This window comes from Centroberyx affinis, unplaced genomic scaffold (assembly GCF_046629955.1).
Source record: "Centroberyx affinis isolate AG114_WGS23_722 - 3 ecotype Tasmania unplaced genomic scaffold, CSIRO-AGI_Caff_v1 ptg002987l_1, whole genome shotgun sequence".
Taxonomy (NCBI): domain Eukaryota; kingdom Metazoa; phylum Chordata; class Actinopteri; order Beryciformes; family Berycidae; genus Centroberyx; species Centroberyx affinis.
In genome coordinates, this window is record NW_027281093.1 from 281,100 (window position 1) to 308,816 (window position 27,717).

General features: G+C 40.6%; 1 protein-coding gene across 1 annotated transcript in view; it reads left to right on the plus strand.

Moving 5' to 3' along the window:
- The first annotated feature begins 2,756 nt into the window (after nt 1-2,756).
- cacna1sa (calcium channel, voltage-dependent, L type, alpha 1S subunit, a) overlaps nt 2,757-27,717 on the plus strand; it is a 39,798-nt gene continuing 14,837 nt past the window's right edge. The window contains exons 1-26 of the mRNA XM_071537166.1: nt 2,757-2,944; nt 7,130-7,235; nt 11,111-11,250; nt 12,255-12,400; nt 12,769-12,921; nt 13,631-13,836; nt 14,528-14,631; nt 14,764-14,909; nt 16,773-16,854; nt 17,974-18,134; nt 18,309-18,534; nt 19,227-19,434; nt 20,242-20,362; nt 20,475-20,589; nt 20,837-20,939; nt 21,022-21,091; nt 21,206-21,338; nt 21,470-21,599; nt 21,722-21,781; nt 21,880-21,986; nt 22,182-22,269; nt 22,361-22,468; nt 22,596-22,648; nt 23,222-23,368; nt 23,958-24,159; nt 27,343-27,501. Of these exons, the coding sequence (XP_071393267.1) occupies nt 2,757-2,944; nt 7,130-7,235; nt 11,111-11,250; nt 12,255-12,400; nt 12,769-12,921; nt 13,631-13,836; nt 14,528-14,631; nt 14,764-14,909; nt 16,773-16,854; nt 17,974-18,134; nt 18,309-18,534; nt 19,227-19,434; nt 20,242-20,362; nt 20,475-20,589; nt 20,837-20,939; nt 21,022-21,091; nt 21,206-21,338; nt 21,470-21,599; nt 21,722-21,781; nt 21,880-21,986; nt 22,182-22,269; nt 22,361-22,468; nt 22,596-22,648; nt 23,222-23,368; nt 23,958-24,159; nt 27,343-27,501 (3,462 nt within the window). The remainder of the gene's footprint in view (nt 2,945-7,129; nt 7,236-11,110; nt 11,251-12,254; nt 12,401-12,768; nt 12,922-13,630; nt 13,837-14,527; nt 14,632-14,763; nt 14,910-16,772; nt 16,855-17,973; nt 18,135-18,308; nt 18,535-19,226; nt 19,435-20,241; nt 20,363-20,474; nt 20,590-20,836; nt 20,940-21,021; nt 21,092-21,205; nt 21,339-21,469; nt 21,600-21,721; nt 21,782-21,879; nt 21,987-22,181; nt 22,270-22,360; nt 22,469-22,595; nt 22,649-23,221; nt 23,369-23,957; nt 24,160-27,342; nt 27,502-27,717) is intronic.

A 27,717-nucleotide genomic window follows, 5' to 3' on the forward strand; every position in this document is an offset into this window, starting at 1 on the left:
TTGGCGGCAAAGGTTTCCTTTTTCCAAAAAAGGTAGCCTTGGGGAGAAGGATCAACGCCAAGCTCGATCTTTTTCCGTTGACCCTGGTTCACATCTGGCAGTTCGCAGTTTTCCGGGGACGGAAAACACCATCTCCCTGAAGGGCTGAAGCTCCGCAAACCTTGGCCAAAGCGGGGGGCGTTTGGCCGGCTGCTCCTGGACATACACATCCCCGCCTAAGAGACCGTGAGCAGGTGCAGGTTGCTCTACTGGCATCGCTATGCCCCTCAAATCCGCCGCCTGCCTAATGATGTCCGGCAAGTCCAGGAGAAGTCCCTTGGCGGCTGGCATGTGGCTGGCAGATTGGAGTGGAGGAGGAGAGGACCGCAGCAGCGGAGCTCCTTGCCGCGGTGGGGAAGGGGAAAGCCGCAATTGCGGGGCCCCACCCTCAAGATCAGGCTCCAGGTCTCCCAATGGGGAGATGGTAAAACCGGGAGGAGAGCCCAAGATGGAGGGAGCTGAGCCGGCTTACTCGTGCCCGCCATCGAGGATCTCCTCCGGGATATCAGGGAAGTCGTTGCCACCGAGGATCCTGTCCAGCTCGTCGTCCAGAGAGACGGCACCGCGGTCAGCCCAGCTACCGTCGCCGCTTCCCTCCACCCGGAGCCCCGTGAAGGCGTCCGCCCGCCGCTGCAGTTCCTCCACAGGCAGAGGGCAAAGCCTATACGAAATAGAACTTAGTATCTCATAATTATGACATAGTATATCATAATTATGAAATAGTATCTCATAAATATGACTTAGCATCTCTAAGTCATACTATTGAGAAAGAAATCTGATTGATGAAGAAAAAAAATAATAATTTTGCCAGATTTTGGCAGAAATGGCTTTCCATATTTCTGAATACATAAAAGGTGTAGTAATACTAGGCAATCTCCGCAAAGTACAGCAGCGTGAAGCTAGCCACAATAAGGAAACTCACTTCCGAATTTTGTCCACAGCCTTCAAAATAAAAGTCCCGATGTTTTAACAAAATGGTATTTCTCTTGTTGTTAAATAAAAACATGTTAATCACAGAACTGTAAAGATGTCACAACACCCCTTCCAAAAAACTGTGAAGATAGTGACAAACATTACACCAATACAGATATGAGTGACCACTGTTTGCGGATACCAATGAACCACTTCGGCCACCAGTCTCAGGGGGCGTGTCTTGTACTGACATGGACTCAACGGGGCTTAAAGTCACGCTGAAATAAAAAAATGACTTTTTCACCTTTTTAGCTCATTCTAACTATCATATCATACATCTATTTGACAATTTATGCAAAATAATAATAATAATAATGATAATAATAATAATAACATACATTTTATTTTATTGTATTTTTATCAAAATCTCATTACTTTCACTTCCTGGAAAATGGAAAATTTTTAGCGGTGACCTCATGAACCAGAATGCGTACATTAAAAATCCAAACAATAAAACCATCACAGCCCTGCTTCCCATCAAATAAAGCTGTTTTCCTCTCCCTAACTAATATCCCATTGGTTTACAATTTTGAATGATCAATCCCTGTGTTATGTCTCGCCCCAGTAGTCTGTTTCAACAGGAAATCCATCAAATTAAGGACACAAGATGCTCTAAAAATGACTTTTAAGATGGCATTTATGTTTGGGTTACCATTCAGAAATTCAGATTATATCCAAAGCCAATGCAGCAAGATGCATAACCTGGAGCCCTGAGCAACAGAAAAAACATAATCTTGGTCTGATGAGTCTTTCAGCCTTTTTCCTCCATCCAGATGGATTTATGTTTGGAGACAGACAAAGGAAGCCTTCAACCCACAATGTGTGTTGCCAAATGGTAAACATGGTGATGGCTCAGTGATGGTATGGCGGCATCTACTGGGAATCATTAGGTCTCGTATGTAAGTGCTCTGCAGGGTCATATAATGGCCAAGGAATATGAGGACATTTTACAGGACCAGGAGCACCCTTGGGTGCTAACACTGTTCCCTCATGATTTTCCACGATGATAATGCCCCCATACACACTGCTGGTCTCATGAACAGCAGGATGAGGTCTATATGGCCACCCTAACCTCCAGATCTAAACATCATTGAACCTTTATGGGAAGTAGATTTCCACATGCTTCATCCCTCAAAGAACAGCTTTCCTTCTTGAAGAAAGGTCCAATATTCCACTACACACAGTTCAGGATGAAGCTGTTCTGAAGGCAAAGGATGACCCTATTCCTTGTAGATACTTGATATTCATACACTGTTAGGTGTTTCCATTATTTTGTCCAGTGCCTGTACTTACTCTGCCAGTGTCAGTGTGTGACACGCTCACCTTTAAACATTCCCCTGAACCCGGACTATATCTGTGCCCATGTCCCCTTTTGTCACGCCACCCTAGAGCCACACTCATTGTCTATATTTATTCTCTTGACCAACCAGCTGTTCAGTAAACCAATACCTTAGAAGTGGAGGGGACAGCTGTCACTCCAGAGAGAGAGAGAGAGAGAGAGAGAGGGAGAGGCACAGAGAGAGAGGGAGATAAGGAGAGCTCAGTCAGACCATCAGTAAGGGACTGAACGAGAGAGAAGATTGACAAATTGACAAGTTAAGAGCAGTGACCACTGAGCAGACCAACCCAGGCCTGGAAGAGGACATTTTGAAATAACCTTGGACAGATTTTTTGGAATACTTGGTAATTCTGCTCAAGCCACATCTAAGTAACCTCTTTGGTCCAAATACTCTATTGTGGCTTCAATGGCAGACAGCAACAATCCTCCAATGTCATCCTACATTATGGATGAGGAAACTCTGAAGAGGAAGCAGAAGGAAAAGCTGAAGAAGCTAATGGCCACAGGGGGCAACCCTCGGCCTGCACGCTCCCTCTTCTTCTTGACACTAAAGAACCCCTTCCGCAAGGCCTGCATCAGCGTTGTGGAGTGGAAGTATCCTTCTAGTGCCAGGGGTCAGTGGACAGAGGGATGGTTGGATCAAACAGATAAGCTAAAATTTCATGTCATTGCTGGGGCCGTGGTCCATATTTGTTTTCAGTAGTCATTAAATACTGTTTTACAGTAAGGAAATAATGGCACCAGAATAGGCAGATGTTGCAAAGGAGTTGTACAATAACAATATATATACAATACAATGATAATATATAGATTGTGAAAGGGTTAGAGACAATAATGACCACAGTCAGATTCAGGAAAAGCTGCATGTGTAAAGTGAGAGAAACTCCTTACTTTCATCTGTAAGAGAGAGAAATAGGAATGATTTATCACAACATGCGAACTGAGAATAGGGCTGCATTGTATATTAGCCTAAAGTTGATTGTATCAAAGCTCATATGTAAAGGCGATGTGACTTCATCAGTGGTTTAATCAACAGTATGTCTACTGACTTATGATAAATCAAATGAAAAAAACAACAACTGCAACCCAGCATAACATTAAGATCATAAAACATGGACATAAAAAAGACACAATTGTACACGTGAAACAAGACAAGGTAAAAAAAAAATTGAAATATGTTTACATACAAGATTACTAGGAATAAGTGGAGGAATAAAGGAATAAATAGGAATAAATGTAGCCTCTAGAGAGCTGTTCAAAGTGATAAAAACATAAATAAGTAAATACATTTAAATGGTAACTTCCTACACAGTTTATCAAAAAAGAGGCAAGAATACACAAAGGAAATTCTCATCACCTGCTTCATAAAAAAAATTTGACAAGCTCTTTTAAGATGCTTGATTAATTAGCCTAACTGTGGTATGCAGTGTTGAATTTTTCAGTCACAAAAAAAACACAAAAAAAATGTGACTCCATTCAGATACCTGACTAAATTCGTTCAGCATGCTTACAGAACTATCCTTTGGCTGCAGTAAGGGCATACACTGATGTCATCTAATCCCCTGGATATGCTGTTGGATGTTCATGGAGCTGTAAAGTATGACTTGGTTGAGGCAGCCTGATGATATTTCTAGGAGATGGACGGCTGTCTTATCGCGTCACTAGCTAAAAACAGACATGATAAGTGAGGTTGAATGCTGCCTCATGGCGTGGAAGTTCAGCGCCAAAGTCACAGTTACAAATCAATTATCAATTCAATGCTTACAATGGATTTGCAGCAAATTCATTTAGTAATTTAGTCATTTTTCACTTAATTTAGTGGTACGTTATTTTGTTTGTGAATGCACAGCATGCTGTCTGCTGAACTGTACTTTTGCACCTCCAAGAATACTACAATACCTACAATAAATAGGTTGACATTATCCACTTGCATCTGCTGCACTATTCTGACCTTAAAGCTGAGGTAGGCAGCTTTGGAGAAGTTAGCAAAAATTAGAAAGTACATGACAAAAAATGCCCCTCCTCCCTCTCTGCTCCATCCCTCTCTCCTGTAACTCCTCCCTCCAAACGAGGGGCAAACTTAATAGATTCCAAATTCCAGGTCAGTCTAGTTGTAACTAAAACATCAAAAATTATTTTCAGCATAGTCAGCATAGATTAGTCAGTATGGTTACAAACACAAATTGCTATATGGACATTGGTCGAGCTAGGTTCACTTTATATGGAGAAAGAGAGTGTCGGGTCCTTGCATTGGCCAAACTTGATCAATTCCAAACCTTTTATGCAATACACAGTTCTGCTAGATCAGTCTAGAGGCTAGAACATTTGCAGGCAAAAATAATTTTTGTCATCATAGATTAGCCATTGTGGTTAGAAACACACATTGTGATACAACCATTGGTCGAGCTAGGTTCACGTTGTACTAGAGAGAGAGTGGCATCTGGGCAAACTTGACAAATTCTAAACCTTTTACACAAAACACACATCTGCTAGCTCAATATAGTTGTAACTAAAACATTTGCCAGCAAAAATATTTTTTGTCACACATAGGCACATAAGTTGTCTTGGAGAGAACAAACATGAAGCTTCCTTGCACGCTTCACATTGCACGCGTGATTAAGACACAGCTGTTCAATTTCCCACCTGTTTCAACTGCATCTGTACGTTGCTTGAACATGATGCGTCATTCTTGCAATGAATCTTGGGGCTTTAGCCGTCTTTTGTCCCTTGGTTCTTTTGGTTTGGAATCATGCTTCTGCGATTAGATATTACGTAAAACGCATCATGGAGGACACAAGAACGCACAAGAATGCATATTGATAATCAGGCATAGGTTAGCTACCACAGTTGCAAAGCCAAAACTACAGTAAGCCAACACCAGTTGACTGACCTCTATGTGGATCCTTCTAGATGAACAGGTCTCAGTGGGGAAAATAACTGGCTTCCTTACACAACAAGTATATTGCAGTCCCAGTATTCAGTTATATTTTTTTTTTCTCTCTGCAGTCTGCAGGGCAAGCAGAGCTAGACTGTTTGCGTGTGATTGACAGGCAGGGGCAGGACGCCTCCTTGCAGAAGAGCTGTCCTGATTGGTTGTTAATGCACGGCCATCTCGAGATTTTTGAGTGGCCGATCACAGGGCAGCCACAGAGACCGGATTTTTTCTCAGAGCATTTGACTTATTGATAGCTGTTGTGACGAAAAGAGAATTTCACCAAATTCTACCAAAGTGGTTCTAAAAAGAAATTGCCTACCCTAGCTTTAAATTTGGTGGTCCTGTTTCAGACAAGTGTCTGCAGAGATAGATCATGTCATATTGCAACAAATCCTGTTGACAGTAGTCAAGTCGAGTGTATTTATATAGCCCTTCATCATAAAGCATGTCTCAAAGGACTTTATAGAGAACATGCCTACTTAGATCTAGCCAATAAATCACAAAACAAAATGATGTAATACAGTATGCAACAAAATAAAACACTAGGAAACAAAACAAATCACAAGACACAAAATAGCATGTTGAAAAGACATAACAAGCCTACTTAACCTACCTAACTGAGCCTACCCTAACCGGCACCACCAACCTTAGACCCGCAGTCAAGACGAGGAAAAAATCCTCTACTATGACATCATATCTATAAAGAGATAAGACTTGAAAAAAGCTAAGATGGCTTGATGTAAAAGAAGTTCTTTCTAGAATATCACGGTTTTCATAGTTTCATTAAGCCTTTTAATGTTACATGGTACAACAGAAACCATGCCACTTCTTTGACTAGCTAGATATGTATTTGTTTAGCACAGACCAAACATAGTCAAATGATATACACTGAAAACACTACTTGAAATCTATTTCAGTTGAAAATAGGAAACAGAACGACTGCATTAAAAGTTAGCGTACCAAATGATTGGTGTTTGGTTCAGTTTCATCCCATCCCACAATACTAAAAGTGCTATACACATTTATTACAATAATAATAATGAACTTTATTTATGTAATACTTTTCAAAAGAAATGTTACAAAGTGCTTGACAACATAAAAGAGGCAAATATACCCTTACAGAAAAACCACATGAATTTCCCATGTACACATGTGGAAAATGTTATAACGTTAATACATGTGGAGCACCTGAAAATGTTCCAGAACCACACATTTCCCATGTGCAAAGCACATGTATTCCACATATTACCCATGTGAAATTCATGTGGTTTTTCTGTAAGGGTAATAAATGCAATTCCAAGTGAATAAATAAAATCAAGGTAGCTAAAAATTTAAAACAAGGAAATGAAATCACACATCTAGCACATAAACGAACGTGAACAAATCAGATTCTGACAATATATTAAAAAAAAACCTGTGGCTGAATTGTGGTTAAGTGAATAACTTTCTTCATATTTGTTAAACCTTTCAGTTTGAACAAGTGTAACAGCGTAATCCGATCGGAGGAAACTTTTGCCAATGGAATGAAGACAATAGTCGTTTACCATACCATAGTTACGATAGTTTACCATAGTTTACCAGTAATTGTAGATAGGTGAGAAAGACAGGACTTCGTGAAAATACAAAAATATTAAAGAAGAAAGGTGTGTAAGGGCAGTACATATGTATTATCCATACATTTTATACGTTATGATTACAGCATTGACTAAGCACCTAGAATTACTTATAAAGTCATTTACTGTCCTGTGTTGGAGTAACCCTAAAGTCTATAGCGTAACTACTGTACTATGGTACAGATGATAGGATCCATGGTAGCATGCAAGCTTCCTATAATTCACTTTCAGACCTTTTGAAATCATCATCTTACTAGCCATCTTCGCTAACTGTGTGGCCCTGGCCGTGTACTTGCCCATGCCAGAGGAGGACAGCAACAACACCAACAGCAATCTGGTGAGTCAGCATTTCCGCTATGTTTGTGTGTGTGTGTGTGTGTGTGTGTGTGTGTATGTGAATGAGCGTACATGTGTTTGTGTGTAAACAGACATTGTAAATGAATACCTATATTAATTGGTCATGTTATAATGCTGCCATAACACACATAGTTCAAATTCTAGTTGTTCAAGTCAATTCTAGTTATTCAAGTCGAGTGGGATCAGTTTCTCTCAGCGTGTTTACATTTTGACATTGTGTTGATGAGGTGCTGCCTAATAGCTTTGCCGGCTGCTTTAGCTAGTGCTTCGCTTACAAACTGCTCATCAGTTTTCTCCACTGCAATCTGTCAGGCCACTTTGGTGCCACTGCTCATGAGCGTGTTGGCTTCAATAGTTGGTATATTCCAGCATGACATCACCACTGTCACCGGATCCGGAGCTGGAGGTTGACCTGGTTGTCGTGCCTCACTGTGGCTCTCCAATTGTTCTGTATTGAATTTGAGTTTACCTCCATACTGACCCCCAGGATTAGACCCACATATGAGTTTGCCAAAATATCAGCCAATATTGTCATTGTATTAAAATTTGGATATGGTTCAGTCAGTGTCATCCAACTCTGATATGATAGATATGATGCAGTTTGATTGATTACATATTTATTGTAGAATTGATCAATACTGTAGTGGTTGTCTATAGGAAGCCTAACCTGAACTAATTCTAATGAGACATTTTGATCAGTTTCCACACAAGTATGCATTGATATGTTATTATTATTATTATTATTGTTATATAATTATTATTATTAATAATAATAATAATGATGATAATGATAATAACTTTATTTGTATAGCACTTTTCTAAAAGCAAGGTTTACAAAGTGCTTTACATACAATAAAAACCCAAAGAGACAATGATGCAGAAGTGCCACAATCAAATAAATATAAGTTAGTATTAGTGTTAGTATTAGTATTATTACTATCTTCAGTTTCAGTGGAGAGTTTTAGTGTCTCATCTTCTAAATGCTGTGTCATATGCCAGTGTCCAGTGTATGAATTTCACCCGGGCATGTCAGACCTGGGTGAAGACAGAGCTGGATATTGATACCCCCCCCCCCCCCCCCCCCCCCCCCCCACACACACACACACACACACACACACACACACACACACACACACACCACACACATCACCCATCCTCTCTCTGAGGAGCTCAATTTAGTGTGTTATGTGGTTATTTTCCCTTGCCATTTGAGCTGGACAGGCTTTAGCTGGCGTTGGACCACTGGCCTGCTGCCCTGCATGCCAGCCATCTTAGAGCATACATGGCCATTCACTTGCTAGTTGAGACAGTGGAGCCTTCCTCAATGACCTGTAACATTTCTAGTCTTGAACAGAAATATACTCAATGTCAACGTGTGGGTATTCTTATTGTGAGTTATGTCTGTCATGTTGATTTTGTTGCATCTAATCAGGCTCATTCTAAATGTTTCAAAATCTTAACCCAGACGGATTATTTTAGAAATTTTTACAGTATTTATCAGAGGTATGACCGGGTCGACGTCTCAAGTCAAGTCCCAATTCTAAATGTAGATTACTAAATCAAGTCCAAGTCAAGTCCATGTCATTAATGTCAAGTCTCAAGTCTAAATGTAGATTACCAAGTCAAGTCAGAACAAATCAAAAGTCCATTATCAAATAATATAATCATCTGATATCTTAAAGAAAACAAAATATCTATTACTTTTCAATGCAATATCATTTTAATAGTATAAAAAAATGTATTTCTATAATCAGTTTCCACTTCAATAAATTCAATCAATCAAATTCTGAAAACAAAATTTAAATTCAGTTCAAAAACTTTCAATCTAAGTAATTAACACAAACACAAGATCTTTTGTCAAGACTTTAGAAACCTTTTCAAGTCATCAAAGTACAAGTCAAAGTCAAGTCCCAAGTCAACAGAACCCAAGTCAAGTCTCAAGTATTCTCTTCATGCATCAAGTCAAGTCTCAAGCAATTAAAATGACTTGAGTCCAAGCCATGTGACTCGAGTCCCCACCTCTGTTAGTTATTGATTGTTTTTTTGGGATACTACTAGTATTTACTTCCTCAGAAAGGTTTCACTCAATATAAGATGAAACTTTATTGATCCCTGTGGGGATATTGGGTTGTTGTAGCAGCAAATAGTAATAGCATACAGCAAAGAAGAATAGGATATAATTAAGAATAGGGCTAATTGGGATGTTAAAAATTACAAAACCAACAATTGATCTCTTCCCAAACCTATTTGAAAGATACATTTTTATACACAACCTCTTTACCAACACATATCAGACATATTACTAAAAAGAATAGTTTTAAAGTGCAAGTGAAACATATCCTAGCGAACATGGTTTAATGTTTTATCCGGTACTCAATTTGTTATACCTGTCTCGTCCATTTGCTGTGAGTTGTTGGGAGATATTTTATTCCTGTATCTTAATTTATTTTACCTTGTTACTTTGTTTTGGTCTGTCTCTTGATCAGTTCTTTGTCTAATTTCTTAAGTGTAGGAAGACTATACAGCATAAGCGGAAGCTAATAGGGATCCGTCCCCAATCAACTGGTCTTAAGTCTGGTTTGTGTCCCTGAAAGTGACTTAAGTCATACCCACACACACACACACACACACACACACACACACACACACACAGTCTCTGCATGATGTTCTTGAGCTCAGGTGATGGAGTGGGACAGCTGTACACTCCCTGCTGTTGGTTGGCTGTGTGAATGCCGTATATTTAGATCTCTCTTCAGTAACACACACTAAAGCAGTGTGTGTGTGTCTGTGTGTGTGTGTGAGAGAGAGAGAGTACAGTGTAGGATCGGTGTACACACATTTTTAATAGTTGCTTTATTTACTGTCTATACAACCCTTGCTTTCTTGCTCTTTTACTGTAAAACCCTCATCTCATCAGTTGCCATATAGCAGTGTGTATACATTACAAACCACTAAATAGCAAATAAATACTTCCCTGATGAATAATGAAGAAATTAATAATGTCGACATTGTGCACTATTATTTGAATGGAAAATACTATAGTTCCATTTGTATTGGTTGTGTATATACCACACTTTTGCTTGAGATTAAATGTAGGGCCCAATTGATATTTTGGGCTGATATTCAACATCTTTGAATCTGACCATTTCCATGCCCCAAAATTCCAAAACATTCCAAGTATTCAGTGTTTTCCCCAGAGTTTTACTCTTGTCAGGGTGGAAAAGCCTTCTTTCAACAGCATTTAAACCATGGGACACTAAAAATCTGTTGAAAGCCTGGATAATAATACTAAAAGCAATGATAAACATATTCACACATACTTGTGTCTTATTAAACTCAGTTCATATCCCATTTTTAATACAAGACAACCAGACTCAGATATGAGTCAAACCCTACTGAAGTGTACTGTCACTGTGGTGTGTAATTAAAGCTGACTGCTGCCATGTTAGCTGCCAAAAGCCATTCATTGCATGCCTCTGCTGAAATGAGAGAGGCCAGACAAAACATTCCAATGCAGTGTGTGTGTGCGTGTGCGTGTGTGTGTGTATGTGTGTGTGAGACAGACAGGGGTGATATGCAGCAGAAAATACTCATGCAGTTGTAAAGAATAAGAATCAGAGGGGATGGGTGACTTGGCTAGTTGATTAACAACACATTCCTTGAGAGAAAACGTAAAAGACAGTACTGACATGGTCCCATTTTGATATGAAATTTAAAAAAAATACCCCAAATCTATGAAGGAAACCATTTGCTGCTTTTACACACAAGAAATAAATATGCCTTGCCTGCTAGAAGTTCTATAATATGTGAGTTACACAGATTCAAACAAAAGCTGTCATTATTGTTGTCTTACAGGAAAGTCTGGAGTACATCTTCCTCATCATCTTCTCTGTTGAGTGTTTCCTGAAGATCGTAGCATATGGATTTCTTTTTCATGCAGACGCTTATCTAAGAAATTGTTGGAACATATTGGACTTTGTTTGTGTATCTGTTGGGTAAGCTGATCAGTTGTGTACTTGTACTGTGCCCAATACATTTGTAATTTCATGTTCTACTATGGCAATATCCCTCTCTCAAGATTTGCTTTCATCTTTGATGTTTTTATTGTGTCTTTTGCCATTTGAAAAATGTGTTCTATGGGAATTCATTGGTTTTCACTATGTAGCTTTAGATGAGTAAGAGGAGAACCTTTTCCAAGGAGTATAACTGAGCAGATGCTCAGTGAAGTTAACCCTCAACTCATCAACATATTTAACATACAAGGACTACCGGATGAATAAACTACTATAAGAAAGAACCATCATAGCAAAATGTTAACTTATTTCTTCTCAAAACATTATTAGTTATGTAGTTAATGTCATCTGAAAAAAAAAACAGATTATTATTATTTTAGGAAAGTTACAGTTAATTAAATGATGTATTGTATTTCTGACTTTGAACATCATCTTACCTTAGGAAGAGCAGTATTTAGGGTCACAGAGCACATGAGGAAATCTGTGTCTGCTGCATCTGTGTCTGTCTCCTTCAAAATGACTGACAGAGTGCCCCTACCCCCCTGATAGTGTGTGATACTTTAAATTAGGACCCATGGCAAACGTGAACTCATAAATAGTTCCATCTATTAAAACTGCATCGGCAGAATTGGGTGCTTTTGACCGGGGTCCCCCAGGACCCCAATACATTGGTATTTTTAAAAAGCACTAATTAAAACAGAAACAGAAAACAATGATATGACGTCATTAGGAACAAATTGATTGACAAAGTCATGAAAAATTGGAATGATAGAATAGAACCTGTGAGATATGACAAAAAGTATACCTCTGGGGTCTGCGGGTACCCCAGTCGGTAGGATGAGGGTTAATAAGTCTACTAACCACTCCTACAGCCTGAAACATGAATCCATTCTCTTGAACTCACACTATTTGCTTTATTATTTCTGATTGAATGATACACTAGAAAACCAAAAAAACTTTATTTATTGTGGTTTCTGTCTCTTCAGGCTTTTCACTGTGGTTGTGGATGCCATCAATCACATTAGTGGAGTGGAGGCTCCAGTAGGAGAAAAAGGTGGCGGAGGCTTTGACATGAAAGCCCTCCGAGCATTCAGAGTCCTTCGACCCCTCAGACTGGTCTCTGGAGTCCCTAGTAAGAAATCGGTTTGCCAGTTTGCTGTGTTCCTTTATATCTCTGAATTCTGACTTTATATCTCTGAATTCTGACTTAATTTCTCTGAATTCTGACTTTTTTTACCTCACAATTCTGATTGTGAGAAAGTCAGAATTCCAAGATATAAACTCAGAATCATGAAAAAAAAAAGTCAGAATTGTGAGATATAAAGTCAGAATTGAGTCGTTTTTTATTTTATTATGTGGCGGGAATGGGCTTCCATACGTTTCACTAATTAACAACCTTCAAGGAGGAACTATTTAGTTAAATCAGTTGTTGTTTTTAAAATCAGTTATTTCTAAGACTATGAGTTATATTTTGAGATCCATGCTGTTGTTCCCCTCCAGGCCTGCAAGTGGTGATGAACTCCATCCTGAAGTCCATGCTGCCTTTGTTCCACATCACCCTGCTAGTCCTCTTCATGGTCACCATCTACTCCATTATGGGTCTGGAGCTCTTCAAGTGCAAAATGCACAAGACCTGCTACTACACAGGCACAAGTATGCGGGTATCCTGGTGGTTCAGTGGTCAAAGGCACATACCATGTAACTGTAACATGCCCTGGGTTAGAATCCTGCCTGGGACCTTTGTCGCATGTCATCCCCCTCTGTCTCCCCAATTTTTGTTCTCTCCCTTCACTATAAACTATCTAATAAAGGCAAAAATGGCAAAAAAATAAATCTAAAAAAAAACCCCCAGAACTATACAGCAAAACAGACCATGGCTAACAGAACTGAAGCAAAAATATTTTAGGATACTCCAGATAATGTTGCACAAAAGTAATATCTCTGCCACTTTCCTCCATGCATTATTTCGTTTGTCAAGATCTTTATAAGTTGACAGAGATGGGTCATATAATTCTGGAAATCCTGACACAGACATAGTAATTCTCTATTCTATCTTCCAGTTAAAGACAAAGTAGAACTTGGGGGGAAAAAAGGAATTAATTAATGACCAGGAGAATTAAGCTGTGCCGTAAGCAGTCATGGGGCATGGGGCATGGTGCAGTCACACGACACCTTACACCTATGAACACTCCTAATCCTGCAGGTGTACACCTGTGCATCTGTGTGGTTACTGTACTTTATATATCTAGATGTTTGTGTGCTCATATGTGTTCAGAGGCATGCACGTGTGCACACACACACACACACACACACATACACTAAGATTAACCTAACTTATCATTTCCGCTCTGCTGGCCTTCAGACATCATTGCCACAGTGGAGAATGAGAAGCCAGCTCCATGTGCTCAAGCAGGGAACGGTCGGCGTTGTAGCATCAATGGCACTGAATGTCGAGCTGGCTGGCCAGGCCCAAACCACGGCATCACCCATTTTGACAACCTGGGCTTCTCCATGCTGACTGTCTACCAGTGTATCACCACACAAGGCTGGACTGACGTCCTCTACTGGGTAAGGAATTAGTCTAGACCAGTGGTTTAATACACCTTCAACCAGAGAGAAGGAAGTAGTTGGTGAAGTCAGCTGCTGCAGTGATTGGCTGGAATGGAACCCTGCAGACTCTTGAGTAATGATGACACATGGTTGAAGACCACTGGACTCGGATTTTGTACGGACTCTGTGCTAGCAGAGGTACACGTGGTTTTTGACACTTGTCGTCGTAGTAATCCTGCTGTATACAGCTCATCACAGTCTACATAACAACTGTAGTCCAGTCATCTCAGTGGGCCTGAACCTCTGTTTATGCTACTTTTCTGTAAGTCATTACTGCAAAATACAGGGGTGGCTGTAGCCTATAGATTAGAGAAGTGTTTTACCACCGGTTCAACTCCCTTGTGAAAATCTGGGGAAAATGAATGAGTGACACTTTCCCCTCTCTCACCAAATGAACAAGGCAAGTTCAGGCAGGAAACTCTAGCTGGCTTTAGTTGATTGGACTAACTCAGCAGCACACCTTTAGAAGTGAACCAATCAACATACACACACCCCAATGTCAAGTTTTATATATCACGCACACACTTAATCTTATCATGCACAAGTTAATATTATTTATATAATTTTGTTACCACAAAATTCATGTTTTCCCTACATTTAACTCTTTCCCAGAAAAAATAAAGATTGAAAAAAAAACATTGTCTCACAGGTGAATGACGCTATAGGAATGGAGTGGTCATGGATCTATTTTACCACACTGATCCTGGTCGGCTCCTTCTTCGTGCTCAACTTGGTTCTGGGCGTGCTCAGTGGGTAAGAATACATATTTTCCTATTCCGTCATTTTCTCTTTACATTATCATAATCAACTCGATCATTCTTCTCTCTTTGCTCTTTCCATTTCTCTCAATCACCTTCTGTTTCTCCTTTTCACGTTATCCATCAGTGAGTTCACTAAGGAGCGGGAGAAGGCGAAGTCCCGTGGAGAGTTTCAGAAACTGAGGGAAACCCAGCAGCTGGATGAGGATCTAAAAGGCTATATGGAGTGGATCACCCAGGCTGAGGTCATGGACAATGACCAGGAGGGACAGGGTAAGACATGCAATAGAATAGAATAGAATAGAATAGAATAGAATAGAACAAACACCTTGGATCATCTTCTTTATCTTCATCCCAAAAGGAACATTTACATTATCGCGCAAAAAAGGTTTTGCACGCGCCTCGGCCATTGTATTGGATGGAGACAGATTGTTTTTTTTGCTGCCTACGCTCAGATCTACTAACATGTCGCAATTCCATGTGCAGCACAAGTAGGGCACGCAAAGGAGCAGAGGCGCAGATAATTAAGGAATTGTTATGGAGTTTTTGGTACATGACACCACACAAGTGTTTTTTAATGGACCTCAAGACATAAAATAAAACATTGGAAAGTGTAAAATATGGGACCTTAAATTGAGGTTTTTTCTGCCATCATTTGTGCGCATTGTTTGGCCCTTATATTTGCGCTGTCGCAATTCTAATTAAAGACATACAGAGACCACACCAAAAAAACATTTGCATGGCGAAATGTCAGCCTTCAGATGGAACTACCAGGTTTGTTACAAAGATGTTATTTTCTAGGAACTGCTAGCATTTAGCCTCATATAGTTCGTTGTTGGCAAGCTAATATAGCGCCACTGAGTGTGCTGGAATGGTTAAACACTACGCTGTACGATGTTACGATGTCCCTTAACTCCACTCTGGCACAATCCTATGTTTAAAATGAACAACAAACCACTGTCACTCCCTATCTGGGAACAACTTGGAATTACACATTTGGCAAATCTCTTTAAGGGCAGCCTTTCCATGACCTTCAACCAGTTAGAAGAACAATTTAACCTACCAAATTACTGCAAATTCAAGTATTTTCAACTAAGAGACATACTGAGAGACTAAATCGGACTATATTATCCTAATATAAATCAATCATTATTCCAGAAACTACAGCTTCTCAGCAATAAGAAATTAGATACAGATATATAAGCGCTTATCTACCACAAAACCACATACAGTATTTCCATACAAACAAATGGATAGCAGACCTTAATCTTAACTTTGATGACCTCCCGTGGCAACCCATATGTAAAAAACACATTCACCATGTCAGGCAACACAAAACCACAGCTAATCCAATCCAAGATTTTGCATAGAACACACCTAACCAAACAGAAATGACACTTTATGGGATACAGTATGTTGCCCAAACAATATAACAGACAATTACCTTGTGCATTTTGGCTTTGCACACATGTAAACGGCCTCAGCCTCCCAATGACATCATCTTTATGTCTTCTCTGTGACCTCTCAACCATTAATATCAAACCACACGACAAGAACGTTCTGCTTATCTCACTAACAATTGCTAAAAAAGTAATAATAAATTGGAAAAACAGGACCAAATTAGCAATTGAACATTAGCTTGACCTAATAACAGATTACTCAAACATGGAAAAACTCACAGAAACATGACTCAATGCTTCCAGCAACTTTTCTTTTTGTCGAAAAGCTTCTTTCTTTCTTTTTTTTTTTTCTTTTTCAAGAAAATAGCATGTGAATGCAATGCTGTTTAGGAGATGTTCTTGAAGTCCCACATGTCAGACCTTCCCAGCAGCACTTGAACGCAGCATAATAGTTATGGCTAAAAAATATAAACTGTTTAATGGCAGAAATCCCAGATCCGGATCATCACCAAAATCCAATCAACAGATCCTTGGGCCAAAGGCTATGTTTCCAATGTCTTTCAAAGCTGCTTATTACTTTTTGAGATATCTTGCTAACAAAAAGACAAACGGGGGTGAAAACCTCCTTCCAACTTTGTTGGCGGAGATAATGAGAAAAGAATAGATATATTAAAATATGCACATTGATTTCTAATGCCTGGGTGTGTGTGTATGTGTGTGCATGTATCTTCATCAGGCTTGCTCCCCCTGGAGGATGGAGATTCAGAGGCAGGGAGTGTCAGCAAAATGGACACCATGCAGCGGATCGTCTACTACTAGTCAGTGGTGCTCTGTCTTCCTCTCACACAATATGGCTGCCAGTATATATAACATAGATATAGATACTGTATATATATGCTGAAGTATTACTGATAATAGAAAGTCACAGTGTACAGGGGTTTAGATAGTGTGGCTACATATTTAGATACAAAAAACAATCAATACATAGTACATCAATGCAATTCCTGCAGTAGCATTTTTGCATCCAATGTTCTTACGCTCCTCCCTTTTTACAATTTTACAAATGGTTTACCTTACAGGAATATAGCAGAATGTATTTTCTAAATTGTTTCACACATTCATTGCATTAAAGGATAAGGCTGGTGTTTTTTAATGCATTGCTTACCGTCAACAAATCCTATGAAAATAACAAAATCAGCAATGATTTTGTTTTGCCACCAAGTCTCGTCCATGTAGCCGGTGCCCAATGAAGCCATGTCCCAGCAGCCATAGAACTCCATTGTATTAAAAAAACGATTAAAAACACATCAGAGCCATGCCGTTGCTCTGGGCAACATATTTCATCATCACGATGCACTGGGCCAGCCGACTTTGTCCTCAAACAAATGAATAAGCTTTAAACACTTTGCGATCTCAGGAAAGTAGTTCTGTTGCACAGAAAATAGTCCCCGGCGTGATGAAGAATTTGTTCCCATTTGAATTTGATTTGGTAATAACTACAATAGCCTGACTTTTCATGGTAACAGTTAGCGATTTTTAAAATGGAAACTATGTCTTAGTGAGCTGTGTTTCAAGGTTTCTAGCTTACAATTGGAGCCAATGACTTCTGGGTTGACGGCTAAAAACGGTACGTGGGAAGTCAGAAAGTAACGGGAGTAGAGCAAACGCATTGTTGATTTTGTTATTTTCATAGGATTTGTTGACGGTAAGCAGTGCATTAAAAAACACCAGCCTTATCCTTTAAATGGTGGTTTTCAGCCCAGTTGGAGAGGAGACTGTTTACCCTTTTAGAAAAAAAGCATTAACAAACCATGAAGGAAGAACATGTTTAGGACATGGAATCGCTCCAACGTAGTTCCGGAAAGTCATGGAATTTTACATCAGGGTCACCATGCACTTCCTTAACTTCCCCTTCTTTTTCTTCCTCTCCTGCGCAGTAAGCAGGCTCGTAAGTGGAACCGTTTTTTCCGCCGTAAATGTCGAGTGTATGTTAAGTCCAAGCTGTTCTACTGGTGGGTCATCTTGCTGGTCTTCCTCAACACGCTGGCCATCGCTACTGAACACCACCAGCAGTCCCAGAGGCTCACCAACTGGCAAGGTCAGAGCACTGCTTGTCCATTCCATCCTGCGTTCAGGGGGTGGCACTTTACATTAATTAGGTTCATGTTCATGTCAAGCTGTTGGAATTTACTCAATATCAACTGACTTCACAGACAGGCACATCATGTTTGTTTTTCTTTTTCTTTTGTCCCCCCCCACGCACACACACCAGACACTGCCAATAAGCTGCTGTTGTCTATGTTCGCCCTCGAGATGTTTATGAAGATGTACGCACTAGGGCTGCCTTCTTACTTCATGTCACTCTTCAACCGCTTTGACTGCTTTGTGGTGTCCACCGGCATCCTGGAGCTCACCCTGGTTCACATGGATGTCATGTCCGTCATGGGCATCTCTGTGCTGCGCTGCATACGACTGCTGCGCCTGCTCAAAGTCACCAAGTAAGACAGCTTTTGTTAAGAGGCTTTGATTTAGAATATATGAATATGGTCATTATCCATCACTGACCTCATCACAGATACAAGAAAGCATCTCAGTAAAGGAAAACAATGTCGATCAAGCACATAAAGGCTTCCCAGCATCATAATTCAACAGGTTGAATTTAAAGCTGCACTAGGGCAACTTTGTATATTGGTGGCTCCAAATACTAGCGAGAGGTAACTGTCTGAGCAATCTCAGAACCCATTGTCTATCGATCTGACGACGATTAGATTCTGGGGGCGACGGCCAATATTTTGGGGTTTCCAGTGTAGCCAGTGGACATCCGGGCCAAGACTTCCTCTTCCGTGCACCGGTCATTGTTTACAGTCCGATTAGCAACTTGAGACGTGAGAATGGAGTTGGAGTTGAGAGACGACGAATTACTTGACTTAATTTTGACAAATGGTGGGGTCTCAATAGTGGGGATGGGACACTCTTGTCTGTTGCAGCCCCACTTTGTGATTTAGACTATTGATGAGACTGCTGGATTTTTACATAAAAACTTTACCTAATGCAGCTTTAATAGGACGACTTATAGATTGATTGCTTGCTTGGCTTGCTTGATTGATTGATTGATTGATTGATTGATTGATTGATTGATTGATTGGCTGATTGATTGATTTGATTGGTCAATTGATCTTGTGCATCTCAGATACTGGACATCTCTCAGTAACCTCGTAGCTTCCCTCTTGAACTCGGTGCGTTCCATTGCCTGTTTGCTGCTCCTCCTCTTCCTCTTCATCGTCATCTTCTCCCTGCTGGGGATGCAGGTGTTTGGAGGGAAGTTCAACTTTCCCAATCAACCCAAACCCCGCAGCACCTTTGACAGCTTCCCTCAGGCCCTCATCAGTGTGTTCCAGGTACAGTAGTGATGGAAATATGTTGAATGAAATGTAGAGTTGTTGGGGTGATCATGATGATTTAAATTGGTAGTTTAGCATGGTAACTCTAGTTCTATGATCACAGGCAGAGCCCTCTAATGGGGCACTATTGGCTTAGCCACTCATAGTTGCCTCAGCGTGTGCACAAAAACTTTGCAAACACATGCTCAGCCTATTCAGGCTCGTGGACAAGCTGAGTGCTCGGTCCCTGCCTGCTGACCAAGTAGGCAGCGTGGCCAGTCCATAAACAAGAGCCCCTTGTCCCCCTCACTTGACCTTATAGCCGATGGGGAGAGGGCTCCAAGAGAAAAAGCTATCCCACCGCCCCCATGTTCCTCTTACACAGGGAACAGCCAGGTTAGGCATGGTGAGTTCATGTCAGCAAGCCCACTACTCTCAACACTCTGGCTTTAGAGGCCGTGGGAAACCAATCGCCTGCCATGCCCAATTGTCACTGGCCCTTTCCAATTGAGCTCTCACAGAGGACCCATCCCCGCTTCCTTCTAGGCCAACTGATGAAAGTGAGGTGCCAAGCTAATCCGCCGCTCATGTCTGTTTGTGCAAAAAGATGACAGAGTGGCTGGAGCCCCATAGGGTTGAATAGGCTCACCCTGATGACTAGATGAGTAGGTAAGCCAATAGAGCCCTGCTATGAAGGCAAAGCTTGTGTGAAATAGAACAAGAGGTATTTAATTATTCTGATGATTCAAAATAACATTTAGTAAACATGCTGATGAGGACTTGATGTGTGTGTGTGTTGTGTGTGTTGTGTGTGTTGTGTGTCAGATCCTGACAGGTGAGGACTGGAACACAGTCATGTACGATGGCATCATGGCTCATGGAGGACCCAGCATGCCTGGTATTCTAGTCAGCATCTACTTCATCATCCTCTTTGTCTGTGGAAATTGTATCCTTAAACAGTAGTGTGTTTGTGTGTGTGTGTGTGTGTGTGTGTGAGACCAATGATCACCACAATTCCATTTCATGTCATGATGAACTTTGACTCCCCTGACATTCAGTCATCCTGCTGAACGTCTTTCTGGCCATTGCTGTTGATAATTTGGCAGAGGCAGAGTCTCTGACTTCAGCCCAGAAGGAGAAAGCAGAGGAGAAAAAACGCAAGAAAGCGCTGAGGTGAGTCTACCTAAATGTTAAGGTTAAACATCCTTTTATACAGACTTAGGACATTTTTATATTACATCACCATATGACCATCATGCTAGGTAAATAACTGGTGTTTGATCAGTGTTTATGTCAGTGAGTCACGTGAGCATGCATGATAATACTGTAAATAAATTAACAGCACTATAGTAAAAGACATATACAAACCATGTTTACTGACAAAAGGAACAATGAGTTATACCACACTATTTCTTCCCAGAGCCAACATGCCTGACAAGGCAGCAGAGGAGAAAGCACTTATGGCCAAGAAGTTGGCTGAGCAAAGGGCCAAGGGTATAGAGGGCATCCCTACTACTGCCAAGGTCAGGCAAATTAAGCAACATAAAATCACCTTAAATAGTTTATGTTGTTTCATCATAATATATGTCATTTTCTAATCTACAGCTCAAAATAGACGAGTTTGAGTCTAATGTGAATGAGATCAAAGACCCCTTCCCTCCTGCTGACTTCCCTGGTAAACCCCACTGCCTAACACACCTCAGCCTATTTCAATGGTAATCATGCTATTACAAACTCAAAGGTGAGAATGTCAGACCTCTCCTCATCTCTCCCTCTTTCGGTTGCCTAGGTGACGATGAGGAGGAGGACCCTGATATCCCAGAAAGCCCCAGACCTCGTCCAATGGCAGACCTGCAGTTGAAGGAGGAAGCGGTGCCAATGCCAGAAGCCAGCTCATTTTTCATCTTTGGTCCTCAGAACAAGTACGATGATATTGGTGGTGATGGCTGTGATAGTGGTGAAAGTGTAGTGATAATTACGGGAATGACAATGATAATATAGGTGGGTGGGTGGGTGGGTGGATGAAGTGATATTGAAGCATTTCTTTCTCCAGGTTCCGTAAGCTCTGCCATCGCATCATCAATGCCACCACTTTCACCAACATCATCCTTCTTTTCATCCTCCTGTCCTCCATCTCTCTGGCTGCTGAGGATCCTATTGACCCAATGTCCTTCAGGAACCAGGTCTGTCTGCACCATTCCATTTTGAATTTTAAGTTGGAGTTACATTTTAAAATTGAACATCCAATTTTTCATTCACAATTTTAGCATTCAATATATATAATTAATGTCACTGACCTTTTTAGGTGTTGGCCTATGCCGATATAGTCTTCACTTCAGTGTTCACAGCGGAGATTGTACTCAAGGTAATAATAGGACCTGCTTTATTGCTCCTACTTCTTTAGTACACATACTTGTGGTATATAGAGTTAACCTAATGACAAGTATTATTCCTTTTTTTCAGATGACCACATATGGTGCCATTCTTCACCAAGGCTCTTTCTGCCGGAACTCTTTCAACATCCTGGACCTACTGGTGGTCAGTGTATCCCTCCTCTCAATGGGCATGGAGTAAGTAGTGTCTACAAATGTACCTAATCATCCTCATCACATATACTTTTCAGTCTGATAAAATACTAAGAGTTTGTATTCCTTATCTTCTGTTGACTCCTGGATTTAAAAAATGCAACTCCCCATGTCATCACATCATTGGACAAAACAGTGTTTTTCCAGTAAACACTGTGTGATTGCATTTGTCCAATCTAGATCCAGTGCCATTTCCGTGGTGAAGATTCTCAGGGTATTGAGGGTACTCCGACCCCTCAGGGCCATCAACAGAGCCAAGGGACTCAAGGTGACATGTCTTTGAAGAGACAGTTTCAATTATAAGATGTCATCGTACTGACCTGATTCTTATTCTGTGTGTAATCTCTCTGTCTGTGTAGCATGTGGTCCAGTGTGTGTTTGTGGCTATCAAGACCATTGGAAACATTGTCCTAGTCACCATGCTACTGGACTTCATGTTTGCCTGTATTGGAGTCCAACTCTTCAAGGTGGGAAGAGCAAATAAAACCTGTTGTGGCAGAATATGGTTCATTAGCCCTGTATTTGGTAATTGTCCATCATGCATTTTCTCCAGTTGTCATCTGACAAAGGTATATCCCTATGTGGTCTTTCCAGGGCAAGTTCTACGCTTGTACAGATCCTGACAAAATGACTGAGGAAACATGCAAGTAAGCTTGATAAAACAGTGACTATGTTTAAGGGCACTCTATGCCCCAAGGCATTCCAGGGATTTAGTACTTGATTCCAGTCTCTAGACTTTTTCCTGCCTATATAAAAATGTTAAAATATTTTCTCCATCTGGTACACATTTGTTTATTTTCTCCTCAGCACCAATGTAATGGATTACACCTGTGCATAGTACATACTGGTCCTCAAACTTCTATGCATTGATTAGTTGAAATACTATGCATGCAGTTGGTTGTTGAAGGGTACTGTACAGAGCTCTTGTAGATAGATCTACATATCTGTTGATCCTTAACAAACCCCTTCATAAGTATGTTTACATTTTGACATGTACACTGTTTATTGCCTATTTTGGTTTTGTCTTGAATAGGACTTGATTTGTTCTGGTCTTGGTCTTGGTCTTCACTTGGTTTTGACCCCCTTTGGCTGGACCTGGTCTTGATTCAAACTTGACTGGACCTGTTCTTGGAATTGACTTGGACTTGATTTAGGTGGTCTTTACTACAGCTCTGACTCACTCTAACCTGCCTGTCTTTCCCTCCCACTCTGTGGCTCAGAGGTTGGTATATAAAGTACCAGGAGGGGGCGCTCCATGAAATGGAGGTCCGTAGGAGGGAGTGGATCAACTCAGAGCTCAACTTTGACAATATCCTCAATGGTATGCTGGCTCTCTTCACCGTCTCCACCTTCGAGGGATGGCCAAAGTGAGACACTATCTGTTTTGCATCTATAAAGGCCAATTTATACTTCTGCGTTGTAGTGTTGCCATAGCTACGCTGTAGGTCATTGTGATGCTGCCGTAGCCCACATAGGCTGCCACTATATCTTACGTGCACCTCTCCAAAAATGTGACTGTATGTAGGCCACGCTTCGTATTTCGTATTACTTTGCATATTTTAGAGTTTCACCTTTTATCTAAGTTCTATAGGAAAAAAAAACAGTGGAAGTTGTTATTTGTGTTAAATTAATGAACAACTTTGCATTATTGGTCTGGTTTTTGAACATTGATCTAAGGCCCTATGGAATATTCCACATTTCTGTTTTTATGGTAACTATAGAGCCTAAAAGTCAGCTACTGGACAGCGTCGAGTTGGGCCTCCCTTGCATTTGCCCCCTGGACTAATAACTTTTCTGGGGGAAACCCTGTGCATGTATTCCACTATATAGAATAAATCCAAAAACAATTTTTTTGGTTTGTGTGTATTTGTTTATTTCTGTGTGTGTGTGTGTGTGGGGGGGGGGGGTGTCACTTCTTTCCTACATGCCTGTGTCTCTTTTTATTCATTCTTCTAGGCTACTATACAAAGCCATTGATTCCAACCTAGAGGATACAGGCCCGGTGTACAACAACCGTGTGGCGATCTCCATCTTCTTTATCATCTACCTCATCCTCATTGCCTTCTTCATGATGAATATATTTGTGGGCTTTGTCATCGTCACCTTCCAGGAGCAAGGAGAACAGGAGTACAAGAACTGTGAGCTTGACAAAAACCAGGTGGGTAAAGATGGGGAAGATGTGTGCTGTGCTATGGTGTGTGTGTGTGTGTGTGTGTGTGTGTGTGTGTTTGTGTGTATGTGTGTACGCATTATGGTCTATCATTATGGTCTAGTGCAATTTGCAACACAATTTTTGTCCACAAAATCCAAAAATGCCTTGTTTGATTTCATCCACAAAATCCAGAAACATCACTTCATTTCATGCAAGAAACTGAGTTTGTGGCTTTTGATTTTGTGGACAAAAGTGAAAATGCTATTTTCATTTTGTGGACAAAATAAATGTATATTTAAAATAAACACTAAAAACACTGTTGGCAATGAGCCAAAGTAGCTCGAAAACAAGTTTTGCGGGTATTTTGATATCATGGTGAATAATTATTTTCATAAAACAAAAGAAAAAGTATTATTTTTTATGGTTTTGTGAAGGGTAGTTGGCTAGCAAAAGAAGTTAGCCGGTACTGTCTCTCCCGTTCTGACTCCCGATTGCTGACCGCGTCGCACCGTGGCGAGAGGAGCTTAACGTTACTAACTTAACGTTACTAACTTAACGTTACTAACTTAGCATTACAGCTAATGTCCAGGAAAAAACACAGGCTGCCAAACAGACCGCAACATGACAGTAACCTACTCATTAGGAGTGTTAGCTAACAATGATCACTTACTATGAGCGAAGCTACAGGTAGCTGCTGGTCGTGTCAGATCCATCAGTCATGTCCACAGACAGATGATCGCTGAATCCACTCGTGTTATTCCCCGGTCACTGATGTTAACAACTTTGCAAAAACTAATAAAAATAAAAACCTTTACTAGAAGGCACAGATAACTGATCCCTTCTCATTTCAACCAATTAACTTTGACAATATAGATAGCTGCACTTGTTAGGCTACTCCATTCTAGTTTTGCCTTCTTCCTGTTTGCCTTCTCACCACTAAAGCAAAGATAGAAAAATGTCCGATAGGTGTAAAGGACATCCACAGACACACACTTAAGACAATCCTATGATTTCAGATTGCAATAAGGAAGTGACCAAGTCTCTGTTGTTGAGGAAAACAAATCATATTGGACTTGTTTTCAGTGCTGGTGTGTTTGTTCCTTACACTCTCCTGTAGACTAATTTGGTGGAATGCCACTGGAGAAAATGGAATGTTGTGGAATGTTTAAAGCCATTTTTCTCACTTTTTACTTTTAGACACATAACAGATTAAAATACTCATAACTTTTGATCTGAGAGGGCTATCTCAGTCATTTCTAGTTCATATCAAAAAATTAAAATGTCAAATTTTCACCATGAGAAGGGTTTTTGCAGGCCACCACACATTCATTGATCCTAAAATTGCATTGGCATGAGTGATAGCTCATCGAACTCAGAACAGAGTGTCCTATAGATGAGTGGTGTCATTTAAGCCCCTCGCTCTTTCCCAATTGCCTGTTTTTTCATCGTCCGTTGGTCTTTCTCAGAAATCTGAATTTTATTTTGCTGCTTTTCATCCTCTATATCCATTGATCCCATTGACATAAGTGATGGTTCGTCAGACTTGAGACGTGAGAGTTAGCTATCAATTGATGATGCCATTTAAGCCCCTCCCCCTTTCCTGCTTTATTTTGATATCTATTGATCCCCAAGTCGCATTGAGACGTTTAAACATTTATCTTTTCATCCCAAAATTACATTGGAATGAGTGACTAATGACTGAGTTTTGCGTTGATTAGATGTCACTGATGCCCCTGCCATTTTTCCTAATTAGCTGTTTTTTATTGTCTATATCTAGTAATCCCAATGTTGCATTGATAGTTTGTCACACTCAGTGGATGGTTTCCTTTTGATTTTCTATTTCTAAAGTCACACTGACATGACCGATGACTTGTCAGACTCAGGACTCAGGACCTATTGATTGATTAAATCATTTAAAGGCCTCCCCTTTCCTGTTTTTCCATTGTTTGTTTTTATTGATCCCAAAATTTCATTTGCATTTGCATTGCATTGCAAGTTTCCTATTGTTTAGTGAGTCCCTCTCTCAGGTGTCCAATACCAAGGCATGAATAAGGGCCATGCAGGAACAACAAACATGGGACCCAAGCATGCGGAGTTAGGGATGTGCCAAACTAATGAAAGGCAAAGAAACTGAGAAATTCAACTTATGTTAGTCATGTAGCTACGCTGTAGTAGCATTGGCTTCTGTAAGACTTCCCACTGGACAGCTAGCCACCTCCGCCACCCAATTGGTGTGGCTTAGAAGGAAACTGGCAAAACTGGCTGCCAACTGCAGCAGAGAGCTTAACGTAGCTAACAACAGGCAGTCAATCAACACGTGCAACTCAAGCATAATGTCTGATCAACCATTAGTTTACTATGACTGAGCAAAAGAACTCAATAGTAACTTCCTTTGTTTTTAGCAAGCATAGCTCTGTGAAGTGGGCACAGATAATGGCTAGTAAAGTAAGGGCACTGAAACTACTTCCCTGATTGTGCAATGGATGCAAGCTGATCATGCAAGAAGTACAGCCTCTTAATGGCAGGGCTGGCGAAAGTGCAGTTGTTAGCCTGGGCACTAACAGAGTATGGGAGAAAGCAACGTTCTGATAGGGGAGGAAATGGATAGGTAGCTGGATGACCAGTCGCAGCCTCTAGAGGGTGAAAATGCTGCTCTGACCCAGTGGTTACAAGGTTAGTACAGCAAAGAGCTGTCAGCTAATTCAATGGCTACACAGAGCAATATCTGTTCCTTGACTTGACCTGTAATTGCATATTATCAACATGAAGCAGCTTGGGCCTTTTTATAAAATAGAGGGTTTTACTGCCCAGTGTCATCCTAAGTCACACATGACTTTGTTGGTATAAATGCTTGACCTACATATATGCAAGACAGATACTGTAGAATCCAGTGTTAATCACTGTCTGTGTTGGTCAAAAAGAATAAAACTGAACTACCTTGCCACTGGCAGAGCACAAGAGTGGTGGACAGCTCAGGGTCCAACTGTGTCATGAAGCCCTGCCATACATGGGAGTACAAAAATTTCACAATAAAGACGTAAAGGAAATACATAAGGGAAACAAAGGTATTTCTGGGGAAATGCCCACTGGTCCTGACACTTGGACCATGGGCCTTTCCCCAGATGTCACAGTCTCTGTAAACAAATCATAATACATATCTCCCTCCCACCCCCTTTTCAATCCCTTCAGCGCCAGTGTGTCCAGTATGCTCTGAAGGCACGACCGCTGCGCTGTTACATCCCCAAGAACCCCTACCAGTACCAGGTGTGGTACATTGTCACCTCCTGCTACTTTGAATACCTCATGTTCCTCCTCATTATGCTCAACACCATGTGTCTGGGGATGCAGGTATGGACACAATGTGCAGCAATCTATCTATCTATCCATCTATCCATCTATCTATCTATCTGTATAACAAAAATATATTAGAGGTGCATCGAGAGTATCTGTAGAACCAGAATTGATGCTGATCCAGCTTCCAAGTACTAGTAGATCGACAAAGAAAACTGATACCGATACTAGCACGATAAAATACTTTTGCAGTGGGAATATATAAAATAAAAT